The sequence below is a fragment of the Phasianus colchicus genome, chromosome 4 (genome assembly GCF_987193195.1).
Source record: "Phasianus colchicus chromosome 4, bPhaCol1.hap1.1, whole genome shotgun sequence".
Lineage (NCBI taxonomy): Eukaryota > Metazoa > Chordata > Aves > Galliformes > Phasianidae > Phasianus > Phasianus colchicus.
In genome coordinates, this window is record NC_143439.1 from 8192374 (window position 1) to 8212775 (window position 20402).

Here is a 20402-nt window from a genome sequence, read left to right on the forward strand (position 1 = left end):
ATCATCCTTATTTGAGGTATAAAACGAGGAGGAATCCCCATTTATCCTTATCAGAAAAACTGCGATTAATGTTTACCCTAATAAATGATTGAGTAATTAATGATTAAGCTAGTTGTAATACTTTATTATCATACTGTTTTAAACCATAAATTTGTATTTTGGTATCTCATGTAAAAAATACCCATAAAGCAAGCTGTGATGCAAAATCCATGCTTGTGCCAACATCAACTTCTTATCAGGAGACTAATCTCATCAGAAGAGGAGTAGATTCTTGTTCCTGGCATCAGAACATGAGAAAAAAGCTCTGTAAACCTAATTTTTGTTAGAACCAAAACATTTCTGTGAGATCAAAACTTGAGGTAGGAGCGTGGAAAGGAAGATTCTAGACAGAAAATGCTTAGGCTTCTGTAATTGTTTACTTTAGAGGAAATAAACTTGAGTTTTCAGGATCCAGCAAGATGAAGCGGCCGCTGTATTTCAAATCTGCATTTTCAATTTAATTTTGGTTTCCTAACACATAATCTTTTCAATTCTAGTTTCTCATATTTTGGCTTAGTTTAGAGACAGATCTTTCTGTGCATGTGTCTGTGCGGGGGTGTATGTATATGTGTATGTACATGTCTGTATGTGTATATTTAAGACTTGAAAAATGTAAAGCCTGGATCCAAAAACCATTCATGTTAATATCTTTTGGCTTTATATCCATCATTATTTGGAATGTGATTAAATCTCATTTGCTTCACCGGGCCCAAAACATGTGTTTAAAGTCAAGCAAGTGCTTAAATATTTTCCTGAATAAGGGCGCTTTCCTGAATGAGAAGTTAAAGTGAATGCACCCCATGTGCACAGCAAACATTTTTTCCATATTATTCTTCAGATCCTTTCCAAAGTCTGAGCTTTTGTTAATATATTTATCTTCTTAGTGGATGTAGAAAGCAGTACTGGTTCACAGGGTCTGAGCTGATATTTTAACTGCGTAGTTTTTCTATAGTTAAAGCATATCATAATATCCTTAGAGCAAACCTCTACTTTGGGGTGGCAGTAATATCAAAGGAATAGAGAAATATTCTTTAAAATAATCTGTCATCTCATCACTGATCTATAAATTCATTAATTTCCATGAATATAAGAAATCTGTTTCAGAAACATTATTGTCTGCCTTTTGTTGTTTTCTGAGGAAATCTTTTGTCTGTCACCTGTACAGTCATACACAAAATGTTAAAGCTAATGTAGAGCGAACTCAGAAAAAGAGCTTTTTTTCTTTGATGTATCATTTTACTTTATTAGTAGTTGCATAAAAGGTTGTTAAGGATTAATTTCATATTCGTCTGCAGTTAGCGGTGGCAGACGGTTTTAAAAATGAAGGATGATACTTGTAGTGTGAAAAATGAGATGTTTTCAATAGCCAGTTTTAACCTTCTAATGTTTGTGTGGTTGTGATCCTAAAGCAATTGGCCATGCACTGACATTTTATTAACATTGTAATGTTAAGATAAGAAAAATCTGATAACTGACTAGGATTCAGAAAATGTTTAGGAAAACTGAGTTGTGTTCTAAGAGTCTCTCTGTAAAATCATTGTTAAAATTGTGTAATTTTTTTTAACATTTATTTTACAGAAAATGCGCTTGAGATTTGTAAATTGCTTGGACCAGTAAAATAGTTTCTTTCAAAAAAAAAAAAAAAAAAAAGGAGAAAAAGGAAAAAAAAAAAGTCTTCTAAAAAAAAGTCTGTTTTCTTCTAAAAAATCCTAGTGCGCCTTTTAAGAAATTCAGACATATTAAAATGTACAATGAAATAATAATGTTGTAGTCTTGAAAACAAACGCAAAGATTGGAACCAGACTGCAGTGAATCTCAGTCTGTGTTTAAGAATTCTAGTTTGCACCTCATTTAGAAAACGAACAGAACAATTGAGAAGTGACTGTGATTTAGATCTACACATTAAATGGAGGTTTGGAATTTCAAGTTGTCTCGAATTTGTCATATTTTTATTTCAGAATGTATCTTGTTAGTTTTCAGCATGATCACTTGTGTAATCTAATTTTCTCCTTCACAGTCATTTCTGGGAATGGCGATGGAGTACTTCATGATACACAGCTGCCTCAGTCATGTAACAGTACCCGGATCTCAGAGTAGGGGAAAGGTAGGATATCCTGAAGAACGCAAGCTGCCTTTTAGGATTTGAAACAATGATGAAAGATGATACTCATTTTAAGAGTGCCCATTTGCTTTGAAAACCAGTTCAAAAGCCTGACATAAATTTTGAGAGCAATTAGAACTGCAGCAGTGCTTTCATTTTTACATTTTCTCTTTAAGTTTGGCATTTACCCAATTTGCCTGATAGCTGGCATTTTGACGTGTATGTGTACTCAAGTGTTTTCAAATCTGATTAACGCACAGAGTGCAAAATGTAGCTCCTGTACCTTTCAGCAATTGCAGGACAGTTACTTCTGGCATGAGATGAATAGAGAAAAGACAAAAAGACAACTTATTTAAGGAGATACCATGGAGTTTTTGATGTCTTTCTAAGACCATCTGTAATGATTCTCTCTGAAACTTTTTGAAAGTACTGCAGCATGTAATGAAAGGAGATACAATGAAACATAGTACTTTTGGTATTTCTGCCAAGGTGAAAGCATTTCCTTTAAAATAAAAGGACATTAAAATAGAGCATTCTGTTGGTCACAGTGAACCACCAAACTTGCTGGATTATTTCCTTCAGTACCTTGATAAAAGTTTAGGGCTGTTTCATAAAAAAAACCATAGATGTTATCTATTTGCTCAGATAGAAAAGTAGAGTTCTGTGTGACACCTGTGCAAATAATAGGCTTTTACCCCAGGGCTGAGTGAGTCTGCTCAGGCTGTCTTTACAGTAGGTGGAGTAAATGGGCTTCTCTGAAGGCAACTGGATCAGCTAGCTCAGTCTTCCTGTGGAGGAGCCTACATCTCTGCATTTACTAGAGGGGTCACCTAGGAGATTTGCCTCAGGTGAACCTTTGTTGTTTGGAACCCCTTGCAAAAATGACAAACAGCTGCATGATGGATTGCATTCTTGCCACCATGTGCAAGGCTTTGGCAGGCATTAGTTCCATTACTACTTTTGCTGATTATTTTCCACTGCAATGGCGTGTTGCTGTTTTCTATTTATATTCTGATCATTTCACTGGAGCACAAGGTTATACCCAGCACGTTCTGCCTTCTGCAAGAGCATTATTTGTGGAGATATTAGCGATAGCATTTGATGTTAATTAGTAATGTGCAGATAGTGTTAGTCTACCGACTAAGTCAGTAGAAAGGTTTCAGTTCTATGTATTTTGGACAACAAACAAACTGATGGTTCTGCAATTCCACTCTGAAAAGTACTGATCATATTTCATTATCTATGAACATAAAAAAATTAAGACAATTCAGAGTTTCAAAAACAGGTGCTACAGTATATGTGAAATGTATTAACTCTAATTTTTTACAGTTGTTTGCTATTATATGACTGTAATTTATTGTGCCTGCAGCAACCCGAGGACATGCTGGAAAATGAGATGATTCATTTCAAGTGTTTTATCCTAGTGAGCAAAATTTTAATCAGTCAGTTTTCTAATCCGAGCTGTTATTGGCACACTCTGTAAACTTGGCAAGGTCGCAGAAGGACTCCTTTGCAAACACAGACTTGCATCTCAGCAATGTGTTTTAATTTATCTATGTTATAGAATTCTTAAACAGCACCATATAAAGGTGCTCTGATGAGTTATGCTGAAGGTAATCTAATAACAAATTATGATTTACGTTAGATTTCTTTTGAGCCAGGGTTGCTATTTCCTACGCTTTTTTTTTTTTTACAATTTCACCTTTTTTAAGCTCTAATCTGATGTAAAAGAAAGTAACAGAAAAACAAAACAAGCAAATGAAAAATGAACAATGAAAAATACACTAACAACTGTCTTTTTGTCACTCTTAAGAATTCATCAGTATGTTGTTCACTGAATACTATGTATCATACCGTGCAATAACAGCAACTGTCTTATCACTTTGCTGTATCTCAAAGCATCCTGTTTGTTTTTATCAAGCATATGCTACTTTTGAGGATGTGGATGTTAATTCAGGAATGTATAATAGTCTAGCATTAAAAAATAGTGAAGTATATCACATGAATAGTGCTATTGTTGAAGATGTTCCAATTCACTTAAGTATTAGTCAGTAAATATAATAAGAATGGATAATTAAGAAAATTTTACCCCATATGTGAGGTATGCTGTAATTCTAAATGTGATGAACATAACCAAATGCTATTGACAGCTGATGGAACACCTAAATGACTTCTGAAAATGTGACACAGACTCCTATGGTGTGTTAAAATTTTTAAAGCACAGATAAAACTGAAAAATACAAGGTCTTCAGAATAATAGTTTGATCCACCCCATGATTGAGTAGTTTGATGAAATATGTTCCATGCTAGATTTTTGACAGAGGGACTCAGTTTCTTTGCAATGTAAATATGAATTTTCCCTCAACTACCAGAAAAAAAAAAGAAAATACATCTCAGATTAACAAAACAAAAATTGAAAAGCAAAACAAACCCCCCAAACAAAATCAACGGAACATCCAAAATGGTGGATATCAGCAAATTGTAGAAGAAGAAGAAAGGAGCTGGCAGCTGTGCTGGGATTGGCTGGGCCTCTGGTGGCAGGTGGTGGGACGGTTGGTTGCAGGGTGTCGGTTGGTGTGAGGTGAGTAACTGCATTGAGGAGATATGCACGTGTGTGTGGATATACAGGGGGGAGTGAGCAAACGGTTGTGTGGTGCTGAGCTGCTGCTGGGTTAAACCACATCGCCTTTAAATGTAAAATCCCAGACAACTGCCTAGAGGTGAAAGTCAGCAGAGTGTTTGCACTCCTTTGAAAGCCCTGCTTGAGCACTTCCACAAAACAGCACATGACACCTCGTTCTGCAAAAGCACGCAGAGATTGACTTTTCCTAGCTCATTTTTACGTGGTGTCTTTTTACTTTCTGAAAAATCCCTGCAGTTTTTTTTTTTTTTAAGATTTTTTTCAGAAGTTGACGTATTAAGTTCTGACAACTAAAACAAATCACTGAGCCATTTTAATAAATACTATATTGTCATGTATTTGCAATCTGATTTAGCTGGTGATTCATCAGTTTAGCTTTCAATATACATAATACTGATATGATTTAGTAGATCATAAATTTGATTCAAAGGATGCATTAGATTTGGTAGGTCCTGACTTCAGCTCAGCATAGAATGACTTTATCTGTCTTATGAGGATATATGTGATTTCTAAAAGGAACGTGTCTGTTGCTGAAAAATACTCCACTGAAAAGGGAAAAAAAAAATAATTTATTGCAGGTATGAAACATTCATTTCAGGAACCTGAATATAGAAATTACCTGCATTTATATAAGAATTTCACAGCAAATCAATATATTGTGCATGTCTTCACATTCCATATACTGAATGTATTATTTTGACCATGATAACTTCACTGGTGTACCGCTGAATTCTGAACTGAAAAGCACTTTGCTCTGTAGAATAGAAAAATCAATTTAGCATAAGGTGATCTCATTAAATTCTATTTATCCAACATTACAACAATCTAGTAGGAGATGGAGAGTGAAAGTAATTGTTCTTTTATTCATCTAAGTATCTTGTTAGAAGAAAACCGCTGATTAGGAAGCTGTTACTTCTTGACTTCTTCTAACTTAAATCTTCCAGGACCTACTCCAGGAGGTTCTGATTTCAGCGACGTGTTTGATATCATAAGCAACTACTGCCATACCTTGCTCAATACACATGGCCAAGATGGAGTAACAGGTTAGCATAATGTATTAGTGTATTTCAGTATACATTTCTATAGGAAAGTTCATATTTTTTAAATGTTCTCTTTTTGTTCTGTCTTGCCAACTGCTTATGTAAAAGCAGAAGTTTTAGGTAGCCCTTTATTTTAGGAATGTAGTACAGTACTTTAAAGATACAGTGCAGTCCCCCATGACATCATAAAAGCTACCTTGGAAGCCAGATCTTAGGCTGCTCTGCATGCCAAGGTTCCGTTGCTGACTCTTATGGATGCTAAGTCATTGTCCCCTTTTTACATTTTTTTGCAAATATTTGGAAATATTGCAAACTTTTTACTTAAGTTTACGTAAAAGTTTATATAAACTTATGTAAAAAGTTTGCAATGTTTCCTGCTGCTGGCAAGAAGAAGGTAAAAAGGACACCCCCTTCAAAGAGGTCTGAATTTTGGCATGACACTGCAACATCTAAATACTGAAGATGTCCTTGCATTTAAATTTTCTCCCTGATCTTTCAGATTTCAAATCCATGGTTTTGATTTTTCTTTCCTTATTAATGTACTGGTAAGCTATCAGGTTGCAGTGTACTACAGTATACTATACAGGACATTTAAAATACTCATTATATGCAACTGATGATTGCTTCAACTTGCAGCTACAAATGCTAGCTTACTCACTCCATAAATGTTCAGTTGCATCTGACAATTCTTATCTTCACTCCAGTGATTCAGTTAATATATCTGCTGAAGTGAGGTCATGCAAGTCTCTCTAGGATTTTATTCATTAAACTTTTAATATACTGAAAAAAACCAAACTCGCTAGTAGATTATCACACTAAATCCAGCTATTTATGTCTATATGCATGCACAATATATAACCATTTACTCAGTTCTTATGCAGTAAGTAAATTAAATATTTCTTTGCATTGTGCAGAATAATGGTGGGTATGGGATTAAAAACTAACAGGAAGCTGATGCTTTATAGATGTTAGCCAAAACCATGCAAGGATATTTGAAACAGATCAAGCCCATACTTTCTGTATCCCAAATCCTGCACTGCCTTGGACCTGCATTCTGCCCCTTTGCAGGTTCATCTCTGTTTGACGATGTTCCACTCTGGAGGTACACAGCCTTTCAGGAGGCAGAAGTTGTACATTTATTGATGTTGGATGTTCTAATTACTTTGATCTTTCTTGTGCATTTTTTATTTGGTGAAAATTTTGACAAACTGTTTACTCTCTTCTTACACATGCTCTCTGAATAACAACCCAATAAGTGGCATAGTGAGTGAGATGTAGAGAGAAAACTTAAAAAGACGGGTAATTTAAGTATTAATTTAAAGGTATCTCTTTATTATTATTATTGTTTTTTTTTTTAAATTATTTTATTTTACTGAGATCTCAGACTAAAAACTATTCTGCTATCTTGTAGATGTATAATTTTTGTATATAAAATACCAGTGCTAAAGAAGTTCCATTTTGCTGTATAAGGTCATGTCACTGTTTTATAAGGCTTTATGAAACATCAATGAGTTCGACTAATACACGTTATCTATTGTACTTTCTAAAGTTTTTGCTGCCAAATTAGTACTTCAGTGATGATCCAGATCAAGGACAAAATTCCAGTGGTGAAAGTCATTTGGCCAATGGCTTCAGCCCTTAGGTGTAGTATAGATTCTTTAAAGGAAACAAATCTTTGAGATATTTTTACTAGTTTTTAGTTTTTCAAATTTTAATCTTGTTTGGTTTGAGAAGTTGAGAGAAAAGATGTTAAGTGAAATTGATTTGGAATAATTCTAAATGAAAAATTTGCAATGATTAAAACTGCAGGAGGTGGAGGGAGGAGGGAAAGGAAGGAAAGAAATATTTTTAATCCTTTCTGAATCCCTTCCAGAACTATACAGGGGTTTTTGTGCTGCTCCAGTGCTTCACTTTCACAGAAATGAACTCAAAAGAGGTAACCTTTTTGATTTCTTAAGCTTTTGATAGAAGTTACCGTTCAATAAAATAAAAGGGTTTTTTTGCTATAAGTGTTGGAGAAAAATAAACTTGCAGAAGAAATTTATAGGTTTTACTCAATTTTGTACTTGAGCATACCCATCAGAGCAATGATATCTTTGAACGGTGTTGACCTGGAGGAAAAATTCAGCAAATGATGTAAATTGATTCAGAATGAGTTTGTGTTTACTATGATTTCATAGAGACATCTTGATTTCTAGAGGATTGATCCTAAAAGGAAATATAATGTTTCACTTTGTGCAGTAGGGCAGATTCTGCAATAGCTGTTAGAATGGTTACTGAAGGCAGTCTATTGACCAAAAAGGGTTGCACTGGCAGTTTCCTTTTATTTAAATTGTCTAGATTATATGTTATCCTTGTGCCCCTGGCTATGAAGAGCAAGCAAATTATAGTTAAAAATTTGTACTGCCAATAACAAAATATTTAGTAGGTCCCTTGTGTACAGGTATAAAGTAGCTAGCTGAGATGGTGGGGGATTTATCTTCCTTAAGATTTTCTGTCCTAACTTCCAAATCATCCACGTCATGGTGAAAGCAGCGTGTATTTAAATATCTGGTGGAATGATATGTAAATCTCAAGTTTTTGCTTCTTGAAAGTTTCATTTGCTGTAGAGTTTAGATGAACAGAGTAATTAACTTAAAATCATCAAGCAATACTATATCTGAATATTGGGGTTCTGGAGAGAAAATTATTTTGCACCTCTGAGTATTGAAAATTCCAGTGTAGCAAGGTTCTGAATACAAATGTTATTTCCCAAAAAACCCCACAAAAATAGGTCTTCTTGTGTTTTATTTTTTGAACATAATGCTTCTTTAGCAATGACTACTATGTAGTCTTATAGTATGAATGTAAACCTTGCCTGTTCTCTTGAAGGGAAATTACACATCTTTGAATAGTGAGGATTTTCATGATCTCAACCCATCCTTAAGGCTTCAGAAGTTCTGCTTTGAAAAGTGAAACCGCAGGCACTCAGAGCTCCTACTAAAATCTCTCACAGCTTTATTTTTACTTCAGAGTATCTTTGCTTTGCCTTTTTTTCCCTCTTGATAAGCCATATTTCTATTTATATTTTATATGTATTCTTCCCATGCTGGTCTTTTTTTTGGTTATGTGTCTTGTTACTAATAGGTTTGTATCACCGCTGTATCCATGGTGGCTGTGGAACCTGCTCAGTTGTGATGTTTTCCTGCAGTACTGCATTTTATCTTATATTTTCCTTTCAACAGATACATGTACCTGTTGATGGAGAAAAAAAACCCTCAAACTCTCAGAACAGGATTTACCTCCTGGTACTTGTTTTGAACAGTTATTTATTCTAAGATTACTTGGGGACTGATAGCTGTAGATAACTGTGCCACAACACTTAAAAGTGAAACAGCAAAGTAAAGTAGATCCATTGGAATGTAGAGATAACAGGAGGGACACCAGAGGTTCCTAAATCCTCAGATACAGACAAGGAATAAGTGACATGGGATTGTGAAGGCCTGGGGCTCCTCTAAAAATAAATTTTCAGAAAAAAAGATAGCATCCTGTGGGGTTTGCCTTCAACTAACTCTGTTTTACTATCTATGTTATCATTGATACTGTCAGAACAAGAGAGTTTTAGTTATTCCTTTGGAAGTTGTAGTAATCTTTCTAAATTTATATTTATTTCTTTGCTTGTAACTAGTCATATCCCATACATGAAGACAGGCTTTTGTCACTGAAAGAGAAATTTCAGTTACCCATTAATTTTTATTTTTGGAAAGGAACAACTTAATCCAGGTGTTCTGAATGGTATTTCATGTTCACCAGCAACTTTTATTTCGACATGCAGTATTTTTGTGCTGCTTTTCTCTCCAGCAAGCCCAGATACTTGGAGCTGAACCTATAGTCTTCCTTCTTCTTAACCTTTAACATTTGCGGTTATGAGTCAACCTGATATTTTTATTTCCCAGGAGTCTGATAGAGTTATACCATTCTGTGATTGATCTGCAGCTTTGCAGAGTGTAGCATTGCCATGATGTCATTGATGCATTTTTTTGTAATGACCTCAGAGTATTCTCCTCTATGGTACACCCCTGAAAAAAAAGACCAACACAAAAGCAAACATTCCTTTCCTCCATTCTCTCCCTTCCTCCCTCTTCCAAAAAAAGAGAAAAACCTAAGAAAACCCTACAAAGCTGAGTACAAATCATTTGGAAGAATAACTAAGAGAAATTTCTTTATATAAAATATATATATATATATATATATTTACATGTAAATACTCGGTTAGCAAAGCATTCCATATAAATTGTAGTAAGTAGATGTTGTATATTCAGAAAAGCTTGGAAAAAAAACAGTGCAGACCCAAGTCAGGTGTGCTATGAGTGAAATTCAGGAGTACTGTTAACGTTATAAGAGCTATAGAATGCTTTGTAGCAGCTCTGTTGTTCATATCCCTACTTATGTAGACATAAGATGATGATATTGAGCTCAACACTTGAGCTTTAAGAATTAAGAGCTCTATTTTGTCTGCCCCGTCCTGGTCTTCTTTTCAGGGAATTAGGGAAAGCATAGGCTCTTTGCCAATAAGCTCCACCTCAGCCAGTTAGCCAAGGAACTTTTGACAGGAGGTAGATTCAGTTTGCAAGATGCTTAACTCACCTACTACCACTAACTCATGGTGATCTTGGAGAAACTGTTTTTGTCCAGTTAGTGTCTTTTATCTCTTTGAGAAAAGCAGCTGTCCTGTAGGGTGTATTTTGTTTTAATCATTGCATTTTCTCTACTACGAAATAAAATGAGGACGGGGATCTGTTCTCTGTCCTCAAAGTCAAACAGCAACATCATATCACATCCAACTGCCTGGGCGCTTGGCGTTAGTTTTCTATGAGCCTGTATTGATCCAATGTCAAATTAAGAGGGACAGTCCAACTCAGCACCAAATTCTTGCTGTCTGTGGTTTGTAATACTGCAAACAGCTTTCTCCCAGGTAAATTAACACTACTTGTCCTCAAAGATGGAGCTTGTTCTTGGACCACCATTTACTTATGTGTAAGCACAGAGACTTTTATAGACATTCCTCTGTCTCTAATGTATGTGTTGAGCACTCAAAAGTGCCTAGTACCTAGGTCCAAACTTCTCAGTCTTGTTTGTAACACAATCTTAACAAGGAGTGATAATAAGGAATTATTTTATATATTTACTTAAAGCCAAGAGAAAACCCTTAGGGAGGTATTTTGGAGCAGTATTATTCAACTGCCAGTCAACTGATCTGTGGCAGTTCATAAAGCTTCTTAAGGTGATCTAGAGAATTTCAAATCTGAAAACCTTGTCTGTATGAACCACTGAAACACAAACTCAGGTATCTTCATTAAAAGAAAGAATAATGCTCATAACATAATAGTAATTAGTATTTTAAAAATGAGTGGCATAAATGAAAATAAAAGTTAAATAGTTTGAATAATTTTTCCTGAATGTGCCAGCTAAATTGCATACAAAATGGTGCTTTTTTTTTTTTCAAATCCATCGTGCACTCATTAGTTTAATAATTACCTATATCTAACTGTTGACCCAAAGGCAGGATCAACTGTAGCTACACTGTTTCTGCATAAGCTTACCAAACGTCCAGCAATGGTGGTGCTCAGTAGGTTCATGTAACAAACCATTCCAGTGTATTCTACCCGAGACATCATTTTTTCTCTTTATCAGCCTATATCATCTTCTGCAAATTCAGTGGTTTATTTCGTGTCTTGTCGGTTGTGGACAGAGTATATTTTGCAGGTAAGTATCTACAAAAAACTTTTGATTTTCTCATACAGTTATAATAATTGTCCACGTGAAGCCAAGGCATTTTGTGTGTGTCAAAAAAAAAAAAAAAAAGAAGAAGAAAAGAAAAAAAAGCTGTTTTCTGTGAATAAAAATGGAGTGCGTGTCCCCCCAAAAGTCAGCTGTTGCTTTCATTCTAGTTATGTACCTTCCTACCAGCTAACTTCCAAACATATCGTGAGATGCACCGTCTTTAATGACGGCACTCCAAGATTATTCCTTGATGTTTAATGCCCAGTAGGAATGCACTAGGAAGCAAAGACAGAGTTTAGGTTAGAAATAACATTTTGGAGTTAAAGAGCGTGCAGTGAATTTGTAAGGAATTTCAGATTCATTTGTCAGAGGCATCCTATAAGAGTAAGGCCCTGCATATTTCATCTGCTCATCTTAACATTTTCCCTTGACTGAATACAGCTACTTCAACATTGACTTTTACAATAATCAGATCAGGAACTCCAGGGTCATTTTGAAGAAGTATTTTCAATGATTGGAATTAAGAGATTTCAATAACAACAAGTTTCACTACCAAGAAGTTACCCTGCAGTGACGGTATCAAACTTTTCTGCTTCCTATGGTGCATTCAGAGGTCAGCTGCATTGCATTGAGAATACAGAAGTCTGTCTTGACAGAATAATAGGAAAACTGCAACCCTATAAATCGTCACAAAGGAGGTAAAAATTGATGTCTTAAGAAAATGGGATTACTTTTTTGCTCAGATATGAGGATAAGAGAACAGGTTATATTTCTGGACATCTTTGAGAAAAGAGAGTAAAAGCCCTGCAGGATCTACAATCACATAAAATAGTGTTTTTGTTGGAATTGCCACAATGTGATAGGTTGAAGGTGAACTATTTCTGCATTCTCCTTCACATTTAGAAAAATTGTTTTCACCTGTGCTGTAATTCTAAGATTATTTTTAAGTGAAAGAACCCATAAAGCTATAAATTCAGGAACAAGAATGTTGATGAAAACCTTATCTTCAAATAATACAGTAGCTCATATTTAGGAGGAAAAAGCTCATGTCTTTCACCTAAATACCTTGATAATATTCACTTTGCTCCTTTGTTTCTCTCCTGTTTGCTTCTTACAAGATATCTATCAGGGAACCTACTGTCAAGGAATTACATATATAAAAATAAATATATTTTAATAATTTAATATATATTATTTAAATATAAATATATATTTTATATATAAATATATAAAATATATTTATATTTATGTATGTAATTCCTTGACAGTAGGTCAATGAAGAAGTAGATCTATGAAGATTCATAGATTTTTTTCTTTCCGGCAGAAATTATTATTCACATTATTATTATTTATTGCAATAAACAAAAATATATTTTGCAAAATGAATTCAGCATAATCTCAAATATGTTTCTGCTGCTTAGTATTTCATATTGCTTGCTATTTCAGAGAATCATTTTAAAATACGTATTATTTGGAAGCATCACATAGGCTACTTCAAGCTTGTAATAAACAACATTCATACCTTTATAACTTAGGAAGCTGCTGAAGGCTGTAGAAATTAGAAATATTTCTAGATGATTAGACAAAGTGCAAAAAAGAAAATGAAATGATCTATCCTTGCTTAATTATGAGAGTCCTTAGAATGACTAGACATAATTTGAAGAAATTTGAACATATGTATGTGAATGTTCCTTTTAATTTCTGACACTCTCTTCACCTTCTGAGTCTTCCTTCTGCCTGGCTACCCTATAAAATATATTTTCAAGAAAGCCAGAAAATGTAGCAACATCTGCCCCTCAGTAGCAGATGAGGATTCATTTAGGATTTGTATCTTTCTGTATGCGCTGCCATTAGTGTCTGGTGCAAGTTACCTTTTCTGTTGCAGCAGAATTCAGGAATGCCTGAACTATTCTTAGTTTTGATGAATTCAAAGCTGGAAGGAACTGTTAAAATAATCTAGACTGGCTTCCTGCATAACGTGGCTGAGGAATTCTTGCATTTCATTTTAACATGTTGGGTTTTGCTACATCTCCCTCTCTGATTAAAAAGTCAGTATTTGAAAATCTTCTTACTACATAGGTACATTCGGAGTGTGATTTGTTGCACAGACTTTCTGTTATTACAGAATATTTTCCTTCTTGTGGTAAATAGGAAAATGAAAAGTTGATAGTGGACAGCAGGGTTTACTGTTTGAACACTCACTTTTTTTTTTTTTTTTTTAATGGAGAGCATAATAGTAAGTGTTCTTGGTTTACAAGCAATTAATTTAATTTCTACTGATTTCTTTAGAGATATTGTCTGCATTTGCTGAGCATGTTTCTTGTCTTTCCAATTTTTGTTGAACTTTATTTCTAATGGTATATTTGTTTTAAACAAATAGACAAACAACCCACATTACCCCCAAAATCCACTACTCTCCATCAAACAGAACCAACCAAAAACCCCCACACCAACATGCCTTCCCCATTCTGCAGCCCCAAGTAACGTTCCATCTAACTCCGTTTAATGTCTGCATACATTGCTTCATACTCTTTAGATCTGAATTTGTCTCACTATTTGTTTGACTGACTAGTCCAAATTCTTTTCTCCTTTTTTTTTTTTCCCTTTTTTTAAGAAGCAATGAGATAAAATGGATACTTTGGTGTTTTCAGCTGGTGACTAAATTCATTTTTCTACCTATTCTGAACATGAGTGGTGATAAGGCAACAGCTTTTTCTTAACTCTAGTATTGTCTATTTCCCCATTTTCCTGGAAGTACCAATCCGTTTAAATGAAGAGCAATGATATCTTTTACGATCAGCAGTATCTACATACCATCTATGTATATGACCTCTTCATACATAGCATATTTGCATTCTTCTAAGCAGCTGAGACTTTTTCACTGTTTTCCATGCTTCCAGCTGATTTACTCTAGCTTCTCTCATTGAGAGCAAATAGTTTTTTGATGTTCTTTTGTTGAAAGTAAATATATTAGCCTTTTCTCAAGTTAGATTTTTCTGGTATCAGATAACCTTTTAATTCACCTCTGAATCTTCCATTTTTTAATTATTATTTTTTTTTTTAATGTACATTTCAGAGTAAATGTAGTATTCCAGCACTGGTGGCATCAGTATGAACATGGAAATAATGCAAAACATCAACTATTTAAATATTTCTTTACTTTTGTAAGGATCCAATTAGTTCATTTAGCAATAGCTTTGTATTGTGTTGACAGCTGCTTATCCACCTTTAGAATCACTTTTTTCCAGTTCCTCATCCTGTAAATGTGGCCTGCGTTCCCTTTGAATGGATTTATGACTTTTCATTTTTCTTTGTTAAAATTTGTCTTGTTCAAATGAAGCTACCTAACCATTTGAAATAGATGATTCTGTAGAACACTTGCCTCAGATCACCAATTTTTGCATGCTCTGCAAGTTTTGTCAGCAATTGCTTTGTATTTTCTTCCAGATCATTGAAAATGATACTGACGACTGAGGTAGATACTATCCAGCCTATATTATAAATGCTGTGATTTGATAGATATTTGTAGTAGGAGTGTATAATGTATTTTCAAAAGTTGTAACTAATTAATTATTTTAAAAGAAATTCTAATAATTTCTGTATGAGTTATTGTATTTAAGACTGTCTATCCCTCAGTGAAAATGTGATAGATGTGGAAACAAGCCAATTTTTAAAGTACTGTATATTAACCAATTTTCTTCTCCCATAAAAAAACTGTAAAGCTTGTAGATAGAGTGCTCAAGGTACAATTCTCCATTTCCATAAAAACAAGCTTTTGGGAAAGATGAGCAAAACACATTTCAAAATCGTTTTTCTTAGTAGAAGGATATATATTATATATTAATATTAACATTAGTGTTCATCTGCATCTTTAGTAATCCAGTAAACAGATGTTGGTAAATCAACCAGACACTGGAAAAAAGTTTTTTTCGGTTACATAGAGCGTAATACTTCATAAAACTCCTCAACTATTACTAGAAGCTTTACCCTAAACTATTTTTTTTTTCCTCCTTAAAGCCTATATCACGTATATATCATAATAATATAGGGGACCATCTTATTACATACAAAATGGCTTCTTTCTACATTTTTTTTGGTGTTTCAATACCTGAAAAATTGGAGAAAGGCTTCTACAATATGTAGGGATAATTATACTTTCTTGTTAGAACTAGTGTTTGGGATATTCACTCAACTGAACTTTTCTGAATGTTTATTTTTTGAGCTTACAAAATAGTTCAAATTTATTAGCAGCAGGAAGGGGAATATTCTTTATCAAACTGCACATGAAGGAGCAGTCTTATTAATTCATTTTTTGCTTGTAATTAACAAAACTATGCTAATTGAATAAGCATAAAACAAAAATTATTACAAAACTTGGGCATTTACAGCATGAAGTGATGTGCATTCACAGAAATTTTTTTTCTGCAGGGAAATGAGTTGAAATTATATACAAAACATTGTTTTCTGTAGATATCGTGTAAAAATAATTTTATTCTGATTGAGCAGTTTTTCATGCTGTAGGCCACAAATTTATTTACCTATATACAATATCTCAACCCGTAATGTGCAGGCAAATGTCTCATTGGTAATTTATGGTGATTCATCTCTTTCTTACTTAGTACATTCAGTGGATCTGCAAACAAAAATAGTTCCTATTCTACTCGTGCACCTGGAGTCGCCTCCACTCATCTTCCCATCTCAACCTGAAACTTTTCTCAGGTTGCCAGATTTGAGAACTGCTTAGAATGTGTTCCACACACTTTTCTCCTTTGTTTTATTTATCCTTGACACTTCCAATTCAGTTTTCCCTTTGAAAATTGTATCTTTTGCAGTATTTGGTGAAACTTTCTTCTAATTTTCTCCCCACCTCCCTGCTTAATTCTACAACATCTTTTTTATATTGATGACTTATTTTTGACCCATCCCCTGCAACTACAGGTCTCGGTTTTCATTACCTCTTTTCACAGTTCAGGTTTGCTATCCCTGAATGTATCTCCTTTCTGTTGCTGATTGTAACCTCTCAGTTATTTAATGTTTCTTTTAGTAAATTACATTATTTCTGTTCATTATCTTTTCTCTATATTTGAGCTTATTCCAAGCCTTTACTACATCTTCAACACTCTCTAAGTCTCCTTAATGAAAGCAAATTTAGTGAGCAGTTTGTTTGTTTGTTTGTTTTTGCCTTTCCAGTGGCTGGAATCACATGGGATCACATTTGCATAAATCTTAGGAAAATGGCTAGCCCAGGATGCAGATTTTTTTTATTCTTATTTTAATTTTTTTTTTGCTTCTTTATTTTTTGTTCCCATCTTCCTACTCAGCCGCTGCCCTTCTGCCCTTCTCCAGTTGGTTCCTGTGCTTTCTGCTTCAGCACAAAAGCTGCTTTTCTTTCATAGAATCATAGAATGGCCTGGGTTGAAAAAGACCACAATGATCATCTAGTTTCAACCCCCTTGCAGTGTCTTTTCCACTGTTCCAGTAGGAACTGGATTGGTTGCAGAAGGATATTTTCACCTAGTACTAGACCAAGTCAGGCAATGTGAATGCACCCCCTTTGTTAACATAGTATTACAGTTTGTGGCAAAACGTGGCTCAGAGTCTAGATGGAATGGGAACTGCATAATTACTACTGTAATTAACCTTTGCTGAACTAGTAAATCTGTGTAAAGTTATGTCAGTTCTTCGTTAATTTTACCTATGTAAGCATTACAAAGCAGACTAATTTAGTGATCCTTGTTAGAACAGGGACCTGAACAGTATTTTTTTCTAGATAAGACGGGGATTGCTTTACTTCATATCTGTGAACTATCAACCATGTTCTTAAATGGGATAGAATACTAAATAGCAGTAACATGTTAACAAATATAATTTGACTACATTAATATATGGCTTAATGGAGCAGCTGTATTATTAAGCTGTCCTTAAGAAATTTAGTTACTCTGACAATAAATGAAAATGACCGTTATGTAAATGAAAGTCTATTTGCATAAAATGGGCCAATGGTACATGATCAGCTGCTAAGTGAGTGTGAAATCTAATCTCAAAGTTCTGGGTCAGGGATGGGATTGGCTCTTGCCAAAGATTTTCATATTATGGTACTCCTATACGTAGAGATCTTGGAATCAGGAGATGTTTGGAGATCCGAAAACTGCAGCTGAATTTATTCATTTTTGTTTTTCATATTTTTTATTTAAGAAAAAGGTAGTGATATTCATTGAAAAAAAATCAATTATTTATTTTAAACGTGAATAAAAGTGAAATGATACAGCTTTGCTTCATAAGGGAAATACTGTTTCATGTGTGGCATTTCTGAGATAACTATTTCATTATTATTTTATATCAGATATTGGAGATAATTCAGTGCAAAAGAAATAATTCAGAACTATTGTCACCTTAATAACATATATCTACTTTATCAACAGAAATGCAAAGGATCCATATCTTCCCAGAAACTTATTGTACCTTATTGCCGCTGGGGCTCAACTCAGACTCCTCTAAGTGCTGCCTCTGTTCTGGAAAATAATGCCAACCCCTATAATAACAAAACTTTTGAAATGGCAAGACCAAAAATTTTTCAGCAAGATTCTTGGTTAGAAGAAAGGTTCTATAAGTTACCTGAAACACCACGTTATGAAATATCCAAACCTATGTTTTCTCAGAAGGCTGTCAAAACTTACAGGGCTTATGTCTACCTATCTCCATGTTACACTGTGGAACAAGAAGGTAAGAAGTCTTTTTTTTCACATGTCGTTTTTAAAACAGGAGGAAATTCAACAATTCACCGCTTGCCCACTCTTTTTTTTTTTTTCTCCCAAGTCTAACATTTGTATTTTTCTACGTTAATTAATAGTTCTGTGTGACTGATGAGCTTCTTTAGAATCTTTTCAAAGTTTGAGCATAATATATATTTATACTTGTTTGTAAATTACATACTCTTACGGAAGTATACAGTGCAAAAAATATTGGAGAATTTCTTTTCTGTTTCTCACAAAAAAACACACATTTTCTGTAGAAAACAGATGAACTGAGTAAAAAATATTAATTATACAGAGGGCACACTGAAAGTAATGCCTCCTATTTATTTCCATGGAAACTAAAATACATTCCAAGGGAACAATAACACCAATAGACTAAATTGGCTATTGGCTACGAAACATTATTTTTCAATGTAGTCACCACCATTAGCAGAGTATGAACCGATTGAGATGCTCTTCATTTCATGGTGAGACAATTGTGCATGGCTATCTGGAATGTGGCTTTCTTTCACATCACTGTCGCAACTGCTGAAACACATCACGCACCACGTCACTATGCTCACATCCACTGTTGGATCTCCATAAACATTCAGCAAGTGTAAATGAATGTCAGCAGATACCATTTTTCTACATGGCAGAATTCAGTGACTCACCTTTGCTTCATAAACACTTCCGTGTCAGACATCATTTTTCACATTGCCCCCTCTATTCTGCCATCTGTCAAGCAGCAACAACGTGCCACAGAATGTTGGTAGGAAGGTTCAACCTCTTCAGCAATACCACCAGTATCTGCCTCTGATGTTGTGAGCCAACACAATAAAATAGGAGGCTTTACTTTCAGAACAGCCTTCATTTAAAGCCACAATTTTCATCAAAATAATATATTTTCAGCTAGCAGTTTTTTATATTGAATATAACTCTCATCTTTTCATCTCTTTTCTCACCATGATTATTCAAGTCACTCCAAAGTGGAAGGAAAAGGAGGAAGATGTGAATTGTGTCTTTTCTGTGACATTTATGTAATATTATGTGAATGGCTTTGGTTTGGGCTCACTTTATTTGATTTGATGAGGAAGGAAACTTCGCTTTTTGTGAAGTTTGATGGTTTGATGTTGTGTTTGTGTGTGTGTGTGTGTGTGGAAAACCCTAAACTCTCTATTAGAAGGGGACATATTTTCCACGCGCTTTTGCATTCATTTTTACTTTTAAGGTTGTAGCTTTGTGTGTTCTGAAGAACATTGTAATGGGCATACGTAGAAATATTACCAGCTTTTTCAGACCTAACCAGCTGATAAGTTTAACAACTGTCGCTGGTTCTACTTGAGGTACAATAAGTCTCATGCAGGTCTATAAAGAGCTGCTCTGAAGGAAAATATCTGTACATCTGATTTTTCCTTTTATGTGTGAACTGCTCAACGTTGAGTAAACTGCTTTTGGCAAAAATAGCTTCAAGCTCTACTCCTTTGGCCTTGTCAAGTATTTATTTAGAGATAAACGGATGAAACCACTAAGCACTGCAAGTTATAAACCAAATCCAGCTTCCTGACATCCTTAACCTTTAGACTTTTATCTGCGTTCTGTACAGGCTATCCAAATCTTGCAATACGATGCAATCTGCTAAATTCTGAGGGGGAAGAAAAGATCTCCTTTGCATTTTGATAAGAAAATTGAGAAGGTCTATTGGCAGTTCTGATGCCTTAAAAATAAGTTTCTATATTCAGACTTGTTGTTTACTCTTAAAATTCCTGTTAAGATAGGAATTTTGGTAGATTTCACCTCATTTCAAGTGCTCTGAATCAATCAGCTTTTCAATAAATGTCCTTCTAGATATTTAAATAATACTAAACTTATTTATCTAAATTTATATGTTTAAACATTTAGAGCCAAACCACAATTAATAGGAAAAGGTGTTTGAAACTGGTACTGGGATGTGTAGATAAATATGTAAGAGAACATTTTGTCAAAAAAGTGACATGGTACTTGCACTGACTCATTTCATTAGCTTAAGTGGAAGCCCAGCCAAGAGAGGCTAGCTGATACCCAGCAACATATTGAAGTATGTG

At 34.5% G+C, this 20402-nt stretch overlaps 1 protein-coding gene across 12 annotated transcripts in view; it reads left to right on the plus strand.

Annotated features, from left to right (window-relative positions):
* Positions 1–20402, plus strand: part of IQCM (IQ motif containing M) — a 176195-nt gene that overhangs the window by 59482 nt on the left and 96311 nt on the right. For 6 of the 12 annotated variants that reach the window (XM_090138543.1, XM_090138540.1, XM_090138541.1 and 3 more), the window contains 3 exons: positions 2057–2143; positions 7695–7757; positions 18007–18307. In XM_090138543.1, coding sequence (XP_089994669.1) covers positions 2069–2143; positions 7695–7757; positions 18007–18307 — 439 coding nt within the window. In that variant the 5' untranslated portion in view covers positions 2057–2068. The other 6 variants (XM_090138546.1, XM_090138547.1, XM_090138548.1 and 3 more) reach the window with 6 other exon arrangements.